The sequence below is a fragment of the Ctenopharyngodon idella genome, chromosome 15 (assembly GCF_019924925.1).
Source record: "Ctenopharyngodon idella isolate HZGC_01 chromosome 15, HZGC01, whole genome shotgun sequence".
NCBI classification, from domain to species: Eukaryota; Metazoa; Chordata; class Actinopteri; order Cypriniformes; family Xenocyprididae; genus Ctenopharyngodon; species Ctenopharyngodon idella.
This window is the reverse complement of record NC_067234.1, coordinates 27,425,663-27,439,177: the sequence shown is the minus strand read 5'-3', so window position 1 is coordinate 27,439,177 and position 13,515 is coordinate 27,425,663. Positions and strand designations below refer to the sequence as shown.

The following is a 13,515-nucleotide window of genomic DNA, read 5'->3' as shown; positions in this document are numbered from 1 at the left end:
ACATAAATATGTGGTTTTAGAATTACAAAGTAGCAGCAGAAATGTATTGTTACTAAAAATATTCATATACTTTGAATAGATAACTCTGATATCATTTAGTTTCACTGTGGCTCATGAAAGGCACATTATTGGGAAAAAAAATAATAGCCTATGACATTTCATTTGTAATGGTCAATTAATAGCCTGCTATATTCATTATATTTTATGGCTGCAAATAGCTAATAATGACCTTTATACAATATAGAATATTATATACATTCACATTTATGTGTAATAATACATAATATTAATAATGCATAGTATTATTGTCAGGCTATACACGGACACAGGAAAGAGAGGGGCAGAACTTGAGAACACAATGGTAAGTTTATTTATGAAGGCAGCAGAATCAAGGCAATGCAGGTGAGGAGTGATCTGATGGTAGAATATAGGATTGAAAGACTGAATGAGACAGTAACTGTGGTTTCTTATCTTGGCAGGCAGGAGATGATGTCCACACACATACACACGAGAGTAACTGAGACGAGGATCATGGAGAGGAATACCAGGAGATAACCAGAAGAAGACTTGGGGAATGACTGGAGATAATGATGTTGGAGGAATCGCCGATTACTATCACAAGGTAGATATTGAGGTGAGAGAGTCCATATCTCTAGTTGAAGCCTAGACAGAAACTGTGTGAGTGTGTGTGCCTTATAATGGGGTTGATATTCCAATGAAAAATTAACATTTAAAAACACATTTTCTTTAGCATCAAAAATATCAATTCATGTGACTTATAGTACAGTTTTTCTTTTAATTATACCAATAGTCAGTCATGAGGACACAAATTGTGCAAAACTTTTCCTAAGAATGAGGTGCTATGTATTTGTTTTAGACAAGTACCATTAAAGGGTTAGTTCACCCCAAAATGAAAATTCTGTCATTAATTACTCACCCTCATGTCGTTCTACACCCGAAAGACCTTCGTTGATCTTCGGAACACAAATTAAGATATTTTTGATAAAATCCAGTGGCTCAGTGAGGCCTCCATTGCCAGCAAGTTAATTTACATTTTCAAATGCCCAGAAAGCTACTAAAGACATATTTAAAACAGTTCATGTGACTACCGTGGTTCAATCTTAATGTTATGAAGCGACGAGAATACTTTTCGTGTGCCAAAAAAACAAAATAGCGACTTTATTCAACAATATCTAGTGATGGCCGATTTCAAAACACTGCTTCATGAAGCTTCGAAGGTTTACGAATCTTTTGTTTCAAATCAGTGGTTCGGCTTGTATCAAACTGCCAAAGTCACGTGAACCATTGAAATTTCAAAACACTTATGACATAATGAAGCCTCGGAGTGTGTTGACTTTCACACTCCGAACCACTGATTCAAAACAAAAGATTTGTAAAGCTTCGAAGCTTCATGAAATCGGCCATCACTAGATATTGTGGAATAAAGTCATTATTTTGTTTTTTTGGTGCACAAAAAGTATTCTCGTCGCTTAATAACATTAAGGTTGAACCACTGTAGTCACATAAATTGTTTTAAATATGTCATTAGTACGTTTCTGGTTGTTTGAAAGTGTACATTAACTTGCTGTCAATGCAGGCCTCACTGAGCCATCGGATTTTATCAAAAATATCTTAATTTGTGTTCCAAAGATGAATGAAGGTCTTATGGGTGTGGAACTACATGAGGAGTAATTAATGACAGAGTTTTCATTTTTGGGTGAACTAACCCTTTAAATGAGACTTTGGTCTAAGCAGACAGGTTATGGAGAGCAGTGTTAAGCACAGAGAATGCAATGAACATGTCTGCGTGAAGCCCCTCCACACCCCAGGTGACGCGCACAGCACAACTGTTAATTCTGGCTGCAAAACTGTGCTTTCAAGGAGGAGTTCTGTAACAGCGCATGTACAGAGTAGAGCCGATGGGTATCTGTGGGTAAGTTTATAGATTGATTGTATAGATGTGGAAGATGTAATACTATACAGAGCCAGCAAAGTGTCAGTACGTGAATCAAATGCTCAGTGACCTTTTCACTGATGGTAAAAGCAAAGCGAGAACATATCTGGCACATTAGCGGTAAACTGCGTGACTTGATGCTATCCAGCAATGTTTATTTTCAAAAAGATTTACAGACGCGTACTGCTGCACTAGAAAAACACAACACATGTGGGGCATCAAACATGCATTTCACATGCATAAACAAATTTTGACTAAGGTCACTCTAAATTCTGGGGGCAGAGGTCAATGGACAGGCAGAGCGAGGGGCGGACGAACTGAGGGACTCATAACTGAGTCAGTGCAATTCAATCTGGCGAAATGGCATGGGGAAAGAGACAACCTTGCAACCTAGCACTAAACATAGTGCCTGTAAGCCAGTTGTCCAACTCTGATTTCAACGTAAGAGATTGCAGCGGATGTGCATTTAGATGCACAAAATCTTTCTCAAAACTCAGCTTTTTATGAAATATAAAACTATGACTTTTACAATGACAGTAAAGGCAAAGCAAGAACATATCTGGCAAAGCAAGAACATATCTGGCACATTAGCGCTAAACCATGTGACTCAATAACAAGCAACGTTTTTTTTTCTTTTCATAAAGATATACAAACACATACCGTTGCTCTAGAAAAACACACCACATGTGCATAAATGCATTTTGATTACGGTCAGTTTTTTATAAAATAAAAAAAGGGGAAAAAATAAGATTGCAAACGTAGCCTAGACTAAGTTCGCTACCTAGTTTGAGGCCAAAATTTAGTTTGTAGTTATTGATACTTGAACGTTTATGATAAACTTATTTCCTGTAATCGAAGAAAATATTTTTTTGATCACTTTTTTCTCTCAATAACATAGATAACAGGGTTGAATGGTTGAGCTTGTGTAAAAATTGATAAAATGTAATGAGATTATTAACTTGTCTTCTCGCCATGCTGTAGAATGGAACCAAATGGGGAAAATCAGGGTAGGAAACAGCTAAATATTATGCTTTTGGTCATCAAGATTAGTTAATAATTACAAATATTTTATAACAATGATTTAAATATACTGTTAATGAAGAATATCAAAATGATGACATTGCTGGATGATTTTAATTGTTGGATACATACAAGAAAGTCAAGCTTTGAGAGGCAATACAGGCAAAAATCACCATTTTAAAGTACAAATGTGTTTAAAACTAGCAACTTTTTATGCTAGATTATTTTAATGTTAGCTAAAAAAAAGTCATGGGACACCATTTTTTACCGTAGAAAGTGAAATATACAAAAGTTACAGTCCAGCACCTTTGTCATGGGGTCATGGGACACACGTACCACTTCTGCTACTTATGTAAGATCAAATGGAATAAACTTGCTGTCTGTTAAAACCAGACTGTAGCTCAATTACATCTCTCGTTACATCTGCCTGGGCCCCAGCAGCTTGTCGCTGACTGCTAATTCGAATGTTGAGTTGGCTGGGTTAAACTGTTAACTTTTCAAACCTGAAGTGGAGACCAAACCGAATTTGAATATGTATGTCACATGTAAATTTGTTTGAAAGCATGTGCACCATACAATCCTGAAATACAACAGCTATCGAATGGCAGGGGATCATCACACATATTCGGCTAAATATATCTCAAGGTAATCAGCTGACTGAGTTATATAACAATGTGCAGACAGGTATTGACCAGTGCAAGTAAAATTTGCAAGGCATTTATTATCAATGAGGTTCATTATCTTTTCGTTATCGATAAAAAACATTTCAATGACTAAGTTTACAGAGCTTGTTAAGTGTGGCTATATTTTTGACATGGAGCTTTCAGAGGTCATGCCCTACGCATGGGATCCAAAGAAGGTGCCATTATATCCCCTCTACATACCTTTTGTCGAAACAGCTGTGAAGAACCCTAGACCTAGCGTTTAGAAGGTTCTCTACGTCAAATCACTCTTTTACCCTTCTATAAATGTCTCAAACATTCACCTAGAAGTATGCAAATCAACATGCATGTACACTGTGCAGCGACCCCCTACCCCCTATAATTTCCTAAAAGACATGTGTATGCTGTTATGAGATAAGGGGGTTTTCTCTGTTCATGGGGACCCCTACACACCCCGTTATCTCATGGCTGGTGGTAACGCAGTTATGTGGCTGTCCTCTCTCACTGCTAGGCATGCTATGGTGTTGGATGCATGGCTGCTAATTTTGGAGCAGACTGTGAGCTTGAGTTTTTTCCTTTCCCCTTTTAACCCTTGACTTCTCCACCAAATCCAAAGGATCTCCTGCACTATAGCAGACAAAACTCAATGCTTTGGTCATCAGCAAATTAGACTGATGTAACATTTCGATCTTTTTTGAGCTTATTTTCATATGAAGTAATCCTGAGGTAAAACAAAAAGTTTAGATCACATCAGTGTCTAGATTCAAATAAGTTTATGTTGTTGAGGAATATGTATCTGGCAGATAAGCAAGAAGGGGATAATGGTTAAACTAATTTTGTCACATTGGGACACATAGCAGGGGTGCAACTGTGAAATTGGACACTGGGTATTAATATAGTGTAGGGGGGATGGTTGAGTTTTGTCCTCTTCCATCTTTCTGTACTGTACACACACCTTCACAAACCTGTTGTTTCACTGATGTTATGGAGTTTTTCCCCCCTCTCCACAGGGTTCCTGAACCTTCTGCCCACCTGTCATATGCTCAGTCATGTGCTCTTAAAGCATTTCCCAGGGTGGGAACCACTAATGAACCAATGGATGCACACTGGAGTTTAACTTTATTAAAAAAACTCCAGAGTGTTTTCTGGTTTAGTTCCAAGACCATCCGGCTGTGGATGTATCTGTAGGCAGCTGCCTTCTGACCTCGCTGCAATGAAGTAGAAATTATTTTATTTTAATAGTGCCTTTCCTAATCGCTTTACAATAAGTATTTTACATACATAACAACATATAATAACTGCAATATGGACAATACTGAGAAATGACTTAATGAAAAGTTTTTAAAAAAAGTTGTCTCCTAAGGACAGGTTTCAGAATCAGATTGAACACTAAGGCACCAAAGCATCATGTCTAATAATCTAAAATAAATTTGAGTGAGCTTTAGAGAGAACTAAGCAAATTTTTAATGACTCCAATGCTTATTTCTAAGGAGTAAAAAAAAGTGAAAAATTAACAATTTAGAATTAGAGTTTAGAATTGCTCTATCAGACCAAACTTTATGCACAGTATTGTGTGATATCATATGCCTTTGAAAACCAATCAGATGAAAGCATATTCTCTTAAATCTAGTCAATAAATCTTTCAAATTATGCCATAGTCACAGTTTGTATATTGCATGCAATGGTTTTAAGCAGTAGAGCTCACTAACTGGACACTGAGAACACTAGTGTGTACTGTACAGTACAGACTGTCTTCACCTCAAGGGACACATGATGCCTTCTCTTACGTTCTCTTAGTATATATTACAAGACATTGATGAAGACAGGGCCAACTACTATTTTAATGAGAACAGCCATTAATGTGCACTATTTCATAAGTAAATAATATTTTAAGCATAAAAAGTACCATATAAGGCTATTCTAACTCATACATTCACAACAACAATGAATATTATTATTTATTTTAGGGGGTTTTGCTTAAATTTTAGCCCCTTTTTTTTTTTTTTTTTTAAATTTCCTTTAGAAAACGGAGTAAGTAGCAAAGACAGTTTAAGGCCTCAACACAGCAGTACTATAAAATGAATAACTAAATGCATTATAATTTATTAAAATGACGAAGCTTCTTTGTGCTTCTGCAGTGCCTTCGAGTTTATTTCATAACTGAACACAGGGGAACAGGCCACTGTGAGGGGGTGAGGACAGCTGTCTGCCCGTCTCGGGTGTTGTGATGCAGCTTCTTTCCTTTTAGAACTTGAAACCCCTATCAAGGAGTGCAGCTGTCCAATCAGGTTCAAGCATGCATGAGCCGAGCAGCCAATGGGCAACAAACATCGAAGTATATAAACCAAGGTCTGACATCTAGCAAAGTTGGGCAACTCCTACATTGGCTTGGTGAACAGGATCTGATCCCAAGGACTGTTACCTTTTCTCCCATACAGGTAAACTAAGCTACGGTTCAGAGATTTTCAAAGGGTGGGAATAAGGGGTACTCGATGAAACATGAAAAACCTCAGAAAAAAAAAGGACATGATACATTGCAGCTTTCAGTGTGGTTGATCCAAATTTTTCCCCATTCAAATTAATCAAACCACATTGGTGTTAATGACTGGATCCCTCATGCACCGGATTCTGGATTCTTGTGGAATTACTATCTTGATTGTTGGAATGTTTAAAATACTCAGTTTCATATTTTTGAAGCTGCTTTGCTTATGCTAGGTCTGCAGAAAGCTTGTCCTTGCCTGATAAGCTTCAGAGTCATAATGCATTGGAAAGCTAACAAGAGAGCAGTCTGGAGTAGATATGCTGTCTATGGCAGGAATGATCTGTGTGCTTGACACCTGTTCTACATTGGTGCAAGGTCATGCCATCTGGGGTTCATAGCTGATGCATTTTACTCAAGTCTATTTATAATGTCTCAGACATTGCGTTCTTTTTGTATGCAACCATATGCAAAACCTGTGAATATGGACAAACGGAATAGTATGATTTATTACTCCTAAACTGTGAGCATTTTTGATATTTCGAATAATATTAAAATTAAATTAAGTTTTGCAAAAGCTAAATTGAAGTGGACGTAATACCATATGGGGCGAGTATACATGCTCCACCCCCTGCCGAAACTAGAGAGGTTAATGCTATCTCCTGTGAGTGATGGGATTTTGGCAGCCATGCTAAAAATATCACCTGCTGTCTGATGCATATAAGCATGCAAGCTATGCAACCACCACTCCATGTAGAAATATGAGGTGCCGGTTAGAAAAAGCAACATATTTTGTTACTAAGAGATTGACGTTTACTTGGGACACAAAACATAGTATGCATTAACTGTGTCTGCATCTGCTGGCATCTTATTCTGGATACTAGTGCGGCTTATCCTTGACTAAATGCAAATTGGTAGCTGTTTGTAATTCTCAATATCAATGTCAGTGAGCAGGGCCGTTGGTTCACCTTCATTCCTGGGTCCAAAGAGTAAGCTACACCATAAAAGACCTTAGTAGGCCTGGGACAATGTTCCTAGTTGTCCACCCTGATAACGGCCCTGCCAGCAAGAGTTGCAGACTTATCCTTAGTCTCAAAAGCACATTGTAGGTGCCAACTTGGCTTACTTTTGTCTTGTGGCAGGTCGTCGGAAAAGTGCAATCATGACTAAGAACTGCCACAACGATCACAAGATGAAGTTCGCTCTGGAAGAGGAGTTCCCTGACCTCTCCCAGCACAACAACCACATGGCCAAGGTCCTGACTAAGGACATCTACAACAAACTTAGGGGCAAGTCAACTCCCAGTGGATTCACCTTGGATGACTGCATCCAGACCGGTGTGGACAACCCTGGTAAGCAGAACATGTTTGAATATATTCCCCCATTGCAGCCAATCTCTCAAAGAAACACACAAGCAACGTTTTATTTGTTCATGAAGATATATAAAGCACTTCCTTTTGATCCCAACTCAAGGCCATCCCTTCATCATGACTGTCGGCTGTGTGGCTGGTGACGAGGAGTCCTACGAAGTCTTCAAGGAGCTGTTTGACCCCATCATTTCTGACCGTCACGGTGGCTACAAGCCCACCGACAAGCACCAGACTGATCTGAACTGGGAGAACCTGAAGGTACTCTAAAGTTCTTTAAATGATCATGGCTGTTTTACTCGTACCATGGTTGATGTTTTCCTGTGTGCAGGGTGGTGATGACCTTGACTCCAACTACGTTCTGAGCAGCCGTGTACGTACCGGCCGCAGCATCAAGGGAATCACCCTGCCTCCCCACAACAGCCGTGGTGAGCGTAGAAAGGTGGAGAAGCTGTCCGTTGATGGTGAGTCTCAGTCATGTCATGTACTGACATCTACAATGCAACATGCCTTGTCTTACTGATGTTCACATTGTTTCTCTCACAGCTCTGAACAGCCTGGATGGCGAGTTCAAGGGCAAGTACTACCCTCTGAAGGACATGACTGACAAGGAGCAAGAGCAGCTCATTGCTGACCACTTCCTGTTTGACAAGCCTGTGTCCCCACTGCTGTTGGCTGCCGGCATGGCCCGCGACTGGCCTGACGCAAGAGGCATCTATCACAACGACAACAAGACCTTCCTTGTGTGGGTGAACGAGGAGGATCACCTGCGTGTCATCTCCATGCAGCAGGGTGGCAACATGAAGGAGGTCTTCAAGAGGTTCTGCGTTGGCCTGCAGAAGGTAAATCCCATTATTTACTACCTAATCACGCTGTACTTTTAATCTTTTGGTCATCTAATGCAAAGATGAGCAACCAAAGGCCTGACTCCTTGTTGTATATTGCAGATTGAGGAGGTCTTCAAGAAGCACAACCACGGTTTCATGTGGAACGAGCATATTGGTTTCATCCTGACCTGCCCCTCTAACTTGGGTACTGGTCTTCGTGGTGGTGTGCACGTCAAGCTGCCTAAACTCAGCACACATGCCAAATTCGAGGAGATCCTGACCAGACTGCGTCTTCAGAAGCGTGGCACAGGTGGGTTTAAATTCATTGAACGTATTAAATGGCAGAGTGATACACTGTGATCATCCATTTGAGCGACTCTTCGTACCTCTATTATCCAGGTGGTGTGGACACTGCCTCCGTCGGTGGTGTGTTTGACATCTCCAACGCTGACCGTCTGGGCTCCTCTGAGGTGCAGCAGGTGCAGCTGGTAGTTGATGGTGTGAAGCTCATGGTTGAAATGGAAAAGAAACTGGAGAAGGGCGAGTCCATTGATGGCATGATCCCTGCCCAGAAGTAAAATGGCAAAAGTGCTTTTCTTTTTTTATTTGTTCTTTCATGCAGTCATGCCACCTTGACTTTTCCAAGAGACAATCCACCCTGCTCCCTTTTTCCTACTTTTTTCCTCCTTCCTTTCTTTCCTGTCGTCTTCTTTTTCTTGGACTTTTCCTTATCTTCCTGTTCCTCTTGTAACATCCTGGGATCAAACCTCCACATAGCTAGAAAACCCTAGCTATGTTGTATTCACCTAAACTTATTTTTTTTTGGTTGTACAAAGTTAATAAACGGCCCCACGTAACAATCAACCTGTTTTAAGTCTTTACATTCTTCGCAAGTCTTGGTTTTTACCTCCAGACACAGCTATAAACTTAAAGTTTATGTATGTACATTTATGACACTATTGTGGGGAATTCATTCAGAATTCTCAACTGGATTTCAATATATAATTGAAACTTTAAGCACACTTTTATGAATCCAATCAGCTAAGCTGACCCAACAGACATTACAGGCACTTAAAAGATGAGTTTTTTGTACAGAATAGCACAATGGCAACAATAATTCAAGCAAGCATGATCTGTCATTTCTTTTGGTTATTATGAATCCAGATTAATGCTTGCTTGAATTTTAATGTGTCAGTATATTTGAAAATCATACCTAACATTTTTCAACCTGCAATAAATTAATAGAAATTGCTGGTACAATGGCAAATATGTCTTACATAATTAATTCAAAAACTGAAAATATTAATTATTAATTAATTTAATTATTTTAGATGATACCCTCATTGTTATACATTCCTAATATTTTAAAAATCTTCATTATGCAAATATCTTGGTTAAATTTTGAACTGGAATCCACAGAGTGCATTTGCTGCAAAAATCAAACTGTTTGAAAAGTTAAACCAAGAATTAATCTTTGGAACCATAAATACAACAATTTTAATTCAGAGTAAGCTTTCTTTAAAAGATATTTGCCACGCAAACAAAAAGATAGAAAGCTACTAAATAAACACACATACAAATCACTGGATTTCAGACAAATATTGTATTAATCATTCTTGCATTTTCTCACATTGCACAGCTCTGACATATTCCAATCTTGACGATGAGGACTTACTATGTCAAATCAGAGATAAACAAAGTCAACAGTCTGTTTGTGGCCATTCAGCAGAGTGCACTTCCGGCAAGATAACAGAGGTTTCTCATCAGCGTAACACATACAAGAGCAACACAAAGAGCACTGTGTCTCAACTTGGCTCAAGGGGGTAAATTGCACCATTTGAAGGGAGAACTGCTTTAAAACAGGTGATGTTGCTCACTCAGCCCTAAAGTGCTACGGTGTGACCATGTAATATGACGAATCCAAAAACAAGGAGGCTCAGGAAAGCAGACATCACTTACTCAACCTGCATCACTGGCAAGTTCAATGGCTAAAACAACCAACAAGGACAGATCATTAAAAAAATTAGGAGAAATTGCTATCACTTTCAGCATTTGCATTTTCAGCGGCTCCGCATGTTGTCTACGGTTCGAAATGGTGTGGCATCACATGTGTTTATTGTGAATATGGTTACTGAAATGAGGATAAAATAAAACATACTCTTCTCGCCAGCACAGCAGAAGAATAGAAAACAAAAAATGAGTTAAATAGCAGCAGTTAAAAAGGATTGACAATGTACAGAGTGAACACGCAAAAAAAAAAAAAAAAAAAAAAAAAAAAAAAATCTGTGTTATAAAACAACATGGCTAAGATACCAGGTAAAATCAGCGGAAAAACAGACCCAGGTAAAGGGAGTTCCTTCAGCAGGGCTTTTGTGTGAGCAGGTGCCCAGTTCTCAATGTGTGTGTGCCAGTCTTTGTAGGCTTAGAGGGGGCGGGGGTGTGGGCGGGGCTACTTCCAATCATCCCATCTTTCTGTCCCATTCTTTTGTCCCTGCCCTCCACCCCCTGTTGCCCTCAGAGTTCGAGTTCTTTGGACACTTTGGTGGCAATGTCCCGAAAGGCAAGCGGTGCCCCCCACAGGCGCTTAAATCGAACACCGCTGGTCTCTGCGGGGCCATTGGGCAGCTGGCAAACCTCTGCTTCGAAGGCAACGCGGGATCCAGCGGCTCCATGGGTGCAGGAGAGGAGGAAGGGCCCGGCCTGGTGGACCTGGCAACCACAGCCCTGCGCCGCCTCCCGCAACGCCAGAACCACCTCGGCCGGGTCCCGCGGGCTCCGCACCCTCAAATCCCAGCCGCATCGGGGGGTCCGGGGCTCTGCCGCTTTTTGATACCCAGATAGATAGCGACTGTAAGGGGAGGAGGTGGTGAAATGGGGGAGAAATGGGAGGTGGGCCGTGATGTGAGTGGGCAGATGGGGGGTGGAGGGGGAACAAGAGAGAAATATATTAGAAATCTGTAAGAGCAAAAACCCAAAAGACTGACTGAACTGTGTGGACTGCTAGTCTGTGATATTATTTGAATAATAGAAATCTAGCACTTTACAGTAAGGTTCAGTTTGTTAACATTAGGTAGAGCATTGGGTAACATGAACTAACAAGGAACAACTTTTTTTTATACAACATTTAATAATCTAGATTAATGTTAATTTGTAATATACACTATTGTTCATTGTTAATTCATGTTAGATCATATTACATTAATTAAAATGTAATAAAAAAAAGTTAACTAAATTTTAACTGAAATTATACATCTTGAAATGTTAAAAATGTATTATTATAAGAAGAAATTAACATTAACCTAGATAAATAAATGCTTTAAACGTATTGTATATGATATGTAATGCGTTAACTAATGTTAAATGAACCTTGTGGTAAAGTGTTACCAATAAAAGAATGCTAAATGGTTTGAAAGAAACATCTTAAAAAATTTTGAAACCCTTCTACAATCAAAAAGTGAGGAAATGTTTAGATAAAAGCTAAAACCAGTTACCTTGCAGGAAACACTGGAGTTCTTCAGGATAATAAAACCATTTTCAAAACCAGTTAAAAACTAAGCATTATTTAAATTCAGAGTGACTATCAGCAAAAAGCTGTAGAACATTTTGCAAGGCCTGAATAAAATGTGAATGCCATTCCTTTGTAAAGGTGACTAAAAGTAAACTACCGTTCAAAAGTTTGTTGTCTGTGAGATTTTTTGCTCACCAAGGGTGCATTTAATTGATAAAAAATAAAGTAAAAACAGCAATATTCTGAAATATTATTTCAATTTAAAATAATTGTTTTTTTCTTGTGATGCAAAGCTGAATTTTCAGCATCTTTACTCCAGTCTTCAGTGTCACATGATCCTTTAGAAATCATTCTAATATGCTGATTTGGTGCATATTGTTTTTCTTATCAATGTTTTGCTGCTTAATATGATCATTTTTTCCCCCCAAGATTCTTGGATGAATAGAATGTTCCACCTTTATGTCTTTACTGTCACTTTTCATCAATTTAATGCATCCTCATTGAATAAAAGGATTCATTCCTTTAAAAAAAACCTTACTAAACCCAGACTTTTGAATGGTAGAGTAAAAAACATTTATACTTACTTTAATGGGCACATACAAATATAGAAATAAAATACATAATAATCAAGCAAAGTATAGAAAAAGTGTATAGGTAGAGCACGGTGTACGCTGAAATCAGTACAACCTGTGCAGCCAAACATCACCTGTCATGCACTTCATATGCCTCATACACATTCTCCCTCAATGTAAATCTCAACTGAATGTAAACTGCATTCCAAATAAATTCAACTTTTACCATTAATAAATATATATATTGAGATTAGCTAGTCGCTATTAGCACAGAAAATAAAAAAAATGACATTCAAACATCCATGTTTAAAAAACTTAAATGTGACTTTCAAAATGCAATAGCCAACCACTGTCAATAAATATTATTTTGTGGATATGGAAAAGGTAAAGGGAAGGACAAATACAGGTCTAAACAAACTCTATTATATCTAAGCTAATTTTGATGCACATACATACAGTACACAGTTCTATATAATTAACAAAAAGCAGTCACAATCTGATCAGTCTGATCTGACATGGCACAGAGCACATGCTAGAAATTACCTGTGTTTTTTAGCCTGACTTTTTGTAGCTGTATCTGTAGCTAAGGAGAAGTAACAGAGTTAAAATAAAGTATGTGAGGATGTTTTTACATTTTTACTGAGCAAATAACATTTGTTCATTTATCTAGATATTCTTTGTGCTATTATTGTTCATTTTCCTCTACCTATTTTCTGTCTTTCGTCTGTTTGAGTTGCTTGCTTGTTTTCTGTAATGAAGAAAATGGTCCATAACTGGGAGACGGGTGGCTTATGTTACTTCCTCTGTGAAATTTGTGTATTAAAAAGAATATGGAAACACTCACCTTGTGACCGGAGATCTGCAGACTCTCTCAGGTTCGTCTGTGACCCTCAAAGAAGAAGACAAAAAGGTTCATGTTAGAAATCGATTAGTCAATAGAGCGGCAATTAGCACAGTTTATACCGCCCTCCACAAACAACCAATCGCAAGAGCTCACATCTAACACCACAGACTTGCACTGACGTCACCTTTAATCCACAAAAATCACCACTGACAACAAAAGAAACTGACGGCAGTGATGGATTTTGTAAGGGTAGGATTATGTATGTTTCTTAGAGAATATATT

The 13,515-nt window shown here is 38.6% G+C and overlaps 2 protein-coding genes across 12 annotated transcripts in view; one reads left to right on the top strand and one right to left on the bottom strand.

Moving 5' to 3' along the window:
- Window positions 1-5,940: 5,940 nt before the first annotated feature.
- Window positions 5,941-9,173, top strand: ckmb (creatine kinase, muscle b). Its single transcript, XM_051861526.1, has 7 exons — window positions 5,941-6,074; window positions 7,258-7,467; window positions 7,589-7,743; window positions 7,814-7,946; window positions 8,029-8,324; window positions 8,430-8,619; window positions 8,709-9,173. Exons 2-7 carry the CDS (start codon window positions 7,278-7,280, stop codon window positions 8,885-8,887), a joined length of 1,143 nt encoding a protein of 380 aa, XP_051717486.1. The 5' UTR covers window positions 5,941-6,074; window positions 7,258-7,277; the 3' UTR covers window positions 8,888-9,173.
- A 720-nt stretch (window positions 9,174-9,893) lies between these two features.
- mark4b (MAP/microtubule affinity-regulating kinase 4b) overlaps window positions 9,894-13,515 on the bottom strand; it is a 43,778-nt gene continuing 40,156 nt past the window's right edge. For 3 of the 11 annotated variants that reach the window (XM_051861513.1, XM_051861514.1, XM_051861517.1), the window contains 4 exons: window positions 13,234-13,278; window positions 13,096-13,137; window positions 12,933-12,972; window positions 9,894-11,157 (listed from right to left, as the gene is read on the bottom strand). In XM_051861513.1, coding sequence (XP_051717473.1) covers window positions 10,824-11,157; window positions 12,933-12,972; window positions 13,096-13,137; window positions 13,234-13,278 — 461 coding nt within the window. In that variant the 3' untranslated portion in view covers window positions 9,894-10,823. Of the gene's footprint in view, window positions 11,158-12,932; window positions 12,973-13,026; window positions 13,279-13,515 lie in introns of those variants that run through there. The other 8 variants (XM_051861519.1, XM_051861520.1, XM_051861515.1 and 5 more) reach the window with 8 other exon arrangements.

Excerpts from the sequence above, each read along its gene's own strand:
- ckmb (XM_051861526.1), top strand. The coding sequence starts at position 7,278 with ATGACTAAGAACTGCCACAACGATCACAAGATGAAGTTCGCTCTGGAA. Across the intron at positions 7,744-7,813 it reads TGAACTGGGAGAACCTGAAG|GGTGGTGATGACCTTGACTC; the intron begins GTACTCTAAAGT and ends TCCTGTGTGCAG. Across the intron at positions 8,325-8,429 it reads TCTGCGTTGGCCTGCAGAAG|ATTGAGGAGGTCTTCAAGAA; the intron begins GTAAATCCCATT and ends TGTATATTGCAG.